The following is a 5,746-nucleotide window of genomic DNA, read 5'->3' on the forward strand; positions in this document are numbered from 1 at the left end:
TCAGCAGCAGCAGACTGAGCATGTGCACCTCTGGTGATGCTCCTGTTGCTAGGTGTGCTATTATATAGACATTAATAATTTTATGTTTTGAACTATTATTTAAATTATTAATTTAATTAATTTAATTATTTTAATTATTAATTTTAATTATTAATAGTTTCTTAAAATTGTGTGTGTGTTTCTCTTCCTACTAATAGTAAAGTCTTGTGCGTGTGATGTATGAGCTTCTGTCTGTGTAGCAGCGCATTAGATTACCACCGTGATTAACTTGTATAATGAGCTGTTTAAAACATAACGGATTGTTCCGGTCCTTGATTCTGATTGGTTGAGCCGTGTTCGAAGCTGTTGTAAATCACTACAAACATACACCTTTGTTTACTTCTGTGTGTTGCTCGGTAACCATTTTGTTGCAACCACAACTGTTTCTTAGGAACTACATTGTTTGGTGAAAGAATTCTATTTTTATTTATATCATTACGCTTTGTTTGCTCTGTTTTATTCTGTGAAACCTTACTACGTATACAGAATAACCATTTTTTATTAAAACTTATTTTTAATATTTTAATGCTGCCAAAGTTAATGCACTACTTTAATAATTTAAAGATATTTAATCGCTAAATTTAAATAATAGTCTAGATTTATTGCCAGTTGCACATTCATGTAGCCTATAGCCTGTAGAATTCTAAAGCTAAAATTAATTTGTCAAAAAAAAAGTGGCTCGGTGGGCAAAGACGGACAGGTTAATCTAAATAAAAAATTTATGACAAATGTGAGAATGCTTGTTTACATTAACTTTGTTGATTAGTTGTAAGTCTAGAACTCACACACTCACACTTGTGTCACTTACTGACATAACACCGTTCTTATAGGATCCAAACACGTGTATCTTCTAGAACTTTTGCACATTATCTTTATCAGTTGCCATTTTTCTCTGCTAAAAAGAAAAAAAAACACTTAAACCTTATCGTCGATTACAAGCATTTAATGCTGTTTACTACCATTTATTTTATAAATATTCTACCATATTCAGTTGTATTATGAGTGTATATGTGGTTGTAGAATGTGTAAACAGCACTGGGCTGGATCAGTTTAGAGGTAAATAGTATGCATCCTGCATGGGTGTGCATAGAAATACACTCAGGCATCTATTTGTCTAATAATATTTTAGAAGGTGCAGTTGTCCACTATAGAGTTACAATATTTGTTCCCATACAATTAGGATGACATTTAATGTGAAACAAACAGCTAAATGTACTGCATATGTATGGGGATCATGGAGATTTACCAGGATGTTTTTAAAAGCATGTCATGTGACCATGTTATATGTTTATGCAGATCCTTTTATTATGCTCATGTTTTGATGAGGGTTTTTTATTGTTCTTCCATTCTTGAGGTTATATTATCTGTGGTAGGGCATGTTTTGATTGGCATGCTTCAGCCTAAAAGGGCTGTCCTTGTCATGCCAGGGACACTGTGAAACTTAATATGGAAAGGGCCTGACATGTTGTTCTTCACACGTGGTGGCCTCACACTCTTCCTGATATGCTCTCATTGATGCACATGTGGCTTATTGTCTCCAGTCACAGCAGAGACACACATGCCTGATGCCAACATAATTGTGCTGATCAGCATCTTAAATCAGTGCTCATTATGTTACAATGACGGCTGAATGTATAACTGAAGACTAAACTAATCGTTACATTAAGTTTGATTAAAGGAATGTTCTGGGTTTAGTACAAGTTAAGCTCAATCAAAAACGTTAATGTTGATTGCCACAATATTTCCACGTCTATCATTTTGTCTAAAAACAAAAACAAATGCTGTTAACTGAACTTGTGTTGAACCCAGAATATTCATTGAATTGGCATTTATCAATCGTTAGTCAAAGAACTGTTTATTTTTAAAAAAGAGATCAAAGTATTTTCTTAGAATATTAATTTCATCCACATAACTTTCGTTTCATTTATCTATTTAGCAGACACTTTTATCCAAAGTAACTTACAGTGCATTCATGCTACACACTTTTTTTTTACCAGTGTGTTCCTTGGGAATTGACCCCACAACCTTTTGTGCTGCTAACACAATGCTCTACCACTGAGCCACAGGAACACTGTGTGCATAAACACTTGTGTATGTTTGCAGTCAATTGGTCATACTGGACAGTGTTGCCTGTGTTCCTTGTCTTGTATTAATCTTGGAGATGTACTGAGCATCAGACTTCTTGTAAGAGTGGAATCAGATTTGAGCAGTAAAGTAAGGGTCATCTCATGAACTTTTGTGTATCTTGTTCTACAGTTTGACTTTCAATATCTCTTTAGTAACGCCAGATGGTGTTGTGCTCTTAGATGAATTGAATAATTCCATTATTAATAATTAAACATAGTTTTAATGTGTGAGGATCTGCGTGCTGCATATGAAGAAGTCAGATCATTAGTGTTGGGAGTGTTTCTGGATGAAGTATTGTTTTCTAAAGTCAAGGACTATTATGTCATAGTCTCTTTTTTTGCTGCACTCATGCCAGGGTTCAACAAAGAAGCCTTCCAGGAGACATGAGGTCCAGGGATCTGAGGTTGTCTGTTTTAAGTCAGGACATGCTGACCCCTGCTGCTTATGTCATGAACTACAGCATACATGTGAAGAAGGATTTTAGCCTAAAGTAGAGAAACTGCACCTTAAACTCAAAACTGGTGTCTGTGTGTGTGTGTGTGTGTGTGTGTGTGTATACTTAATCCATAATGTGACAAAGCCTGTAATTTATGAATACTGCGTGAGTAGTGCCTTTACTGTTATTTTATTTAAAGAACTATTATGTAACTGTACTTATATTTAGTTTTAGAACAGATAAAGAGTACAACTACACAATTTAAAATATTAACAATTTTATTCAGTCACCACAACATTCAACATGTAACAGTTAAAACATGAATAAATAATTTTAAATATCATCTTAGAAAATGTAAAGCTTATTTTTAAGTCAAAACAAATTGACTAAGCAATATCAAGTTGAACACTTTTTTTTGTAGAAAATGGAGTAAATGCAATGATAGAACATATGGTACATACTGTATAAAGGTGTGAGCATTAGAGGAAAAGGAATCATAATGGAACGAGGCCTCAATTTTTTTTTTTTTTTTATAAATAAATGGAAGAGTCAATGAGAAAAGAGGTTTATCAGTCCCTTCACCATTCAGTTCATGAGGTGTTTTAATCCACTTCTTCAATAGTTGGCCCCTGAGCACCGGCCCCTGATCCTCCACGTGTCTGAGCTCCACATCCTCCAGCTGGCATCCCTCCCTGATACAGTTTAGTGATGATTGGATTGCAGACTTTCTCCAGCTCCTTCAGATGATGTTCATACTCCTCTTTGTCAGCCAGCTGGTTGTTTTCTAGCCAGCTGACGGCCTCGTTACATTTCTCAATAACTTTCTTCTTGTCGTCCTCGCTGATCTTTCCCTTCAGGTTCTCATCTTCCACACTGTTCTTCATGTTGAAGGCGTAGGACTCCAGAGAGTTTTTGGCAGCAATCTTCTCTCTTTGCAGATCGTCTTCAGCTTTGTACTTGTCTGCTTCCTGCACCATCCTCTCGATCTCGTCTTTACTCAGTCTGCCCTTGTCATTGGTGATGGTGATCTTGTTCTCTTTTCCAGTGCTTTTGTCCACCGCCGACACATTTAGGATCCCGTTGGCGTCGATGTCAAAGGTCACTTCGATATGCGGGACTCCACGTGGAGCAGGTGGGATTCCTGTCAGCTCAAATTTACCCAGAAGGTTGTTGTCTTTTGTCATGGCCCTCTCTCCCTCGTAGACCTGGATCAGGACCCCGGGCTGGTTGTCTGAGTAGGTGGTGAAGGTCTGGGTCTGTTTGGTGGGGATGGTGGTGTTGCGTTTGATGAGGGCCGTCATGACTCCACCTGCGGTTTCAATACCTAGGGACAGTGGAGCCACATCCAGCAGCAGCAGGTCCTGGACGTTTCCAGATGTGTCTCCCATGAGGATGGCGGCTTGGACCGCGGCGCCATAAGCCACTGCTTCGTCTGGATTGATGCTCTTGTTCAAGTCTCTGCCGTTGAAGAAATCCTGCAGGAGCTTCTGGATCTTTGGGATTCTTGTTGATCCTCCGACCAGCACAATGTCATTGATCTGAGACTTGTCCATCTTGGCGTCCCTCAGGGCTTTTTCCACAGGCTCAAGTGTTCCTCTGAAGAGGTCCGAGCACATCTCTTCAAAGCGAGCTCTGGTGATGGACGTGTAGAAGTCGATGCCCTCGTACAGCGAGTCGATCTCAATGCTGGCCTGAGAGCTGGACGAGAGGGTCCTCTTGGCTCGCTCACACGCTGTCCTCAGCCTCCTCAGGGCTCTCTTGTTCTGACTGATGTCCTTCTTGTGCTTCCTCTTGAATTCTTCAACAAAGTGATTCACCATGCGGTTGTCGAAGTCCTCTCCACCCAGATGAGTGTCTCCAGCCGTGGCCTTCACCTCAAAGATGCCATCTTCAATGGTCAGGATGGACACATCAAAGGTGCCTCCTCCCAGGTCAAAGATCAGCACGTTGCGTTCTGAACCTTTGCCTTTGTCAAGGCCGTAGGCAATGGCTGCAGCTGTGGGCTCGTTGATGATTCTTAGGACATTCAGTCCAGCGATCACTCCAGCGTCTTTAGTCGCTTGCCTCTGGGAGTCATTGAAATAGGCAGGAACTGTGATAACTGCATTTGTCACCTTCTGCCCCAGATAAGCTTCAGCAATCTCCTTCATCTTCACCAGGACCATAGAGGAAATCTCTTCAGGGTAAAATGTCTTGTTTTCTCCTTTGTATTCAACTTGAACTTTAGGCTTTCCTCCATCACTGACGACTCGGAAAGACCAGTGCTTCATGTCAGACTGCACAACTGGGTCATCAAACTTCCTGCCAATCAGCCTCTTGGCATCAAACACGGTGTTGTTGGGGTTCATGGCCACCTGGTTTTTAGCTGCATCTCCAATGAGCCTCTCGGTGTCTGTGAAGGCAACATAGCTGGGTGTTGTTCTGTTCCCCTGGTCATTGGCAATGATCTCCACCTTTCCATGCTGAAACACCCCCACACAGGAGTAGGTGGTGCCCAGGTCAATCCCAATAGCAACTCCTTTTGCAGATGACATGTTTGATTTGAAGTAACTGTAAAACACACAGACACACACACACATACAAAAAAATATCAGTATAAGCTGATTGTTGCGCAATGGATGAGCAAAGAAAGTATATGTCATTATGCCGTTATTAGTATTATGTCAAGACGTTTACAGTCAATGGCACCTAATAATAGTTTAAAAAGACGGTAGGCTAATTATACACTAGACAATCTGGGGGGGGGGAAATAGTTTTCTGTGGTACATAATGTCTATAGGTCGTGTGCTCATTTAATAACAATAACCTAAAATAAAGTAAGTTGATTTTTTTTTCTTTATGCAAAGAGTGAATACTACAGGCAAAAAAGCGATTACTATTTTCTAGTTTATTTAGGAGAACGTAAACTGCCTAAATAACATCTAATAAAATTTACATAGACCTATACAAAGTAAAATATAAAAGTAGACTGTGTTTAGCCACTACAGGAAAATATAGGTGGACTTACCTTAGAGGAAATACTTGAATTTAATTAATTTTCACCCCGTCGCGGAAAAAGTCAAGTTTGCTGTTTCTTCGTTTGTGTTTCGTTAGCGGGAGCGGCTGTTATTCGCTCTTTAAATACAGCAGAGCGCGCACCCGTTC

The 5,746-nt window shown here is 39.7% G+C and overlaps 1 protein-coding gene across 1 annotated transcript; it reads right to left on the reverse strand.

The window, feature by feature from the left end:
- Positions 1–3,067: 3,067 nt before the first annotated feature.
- On the reverse strand, positions 3,068–5,746 carry LOC113047268 (heat shock 70 kDa protein-like). The gene is made up of 2 exons (XM_026208623.1): positions 5,610–5,746; positions 3,068–5,152 (listed from the first exon to the last, which is right to left on the reverse strand). The coding sequence occupies exon 2, from the start codon at positions 5,134–5,136 to the stop codon at positions 3,205–3,207; it is 1,932 nt and encodes a 643-aa protein (XP_026064408.1). The 5' UTR covers positions 5,137–5,152; positions 5,610–5,746; the 3' UTR covers positions 3,068–3,204.

Source organism: Carassius auratus, chromosome 3, assembly GCF_003368295.1.
Source record: "Carassius auratus strain Wakin chromosome 3, ASM336829v1, whole genome shotgun sequence".
Classification (NCBI taxonomy): Eukaryota; Metazoa; Chordata; class Actinopteri; order Cypriniformes; family Cyprinidae; genus Carassius; species Carassius auratus.

What these genes read in the sequence shown, in the direction of transcription:
- LOC113047268 (XM_026208623.1), bottom strand. Translation starts at nt 5,136, where the DNA reads ATGTCATCTGCAAAAGGAGTTGCTATTGGGATTGACCTGGGCACCACC.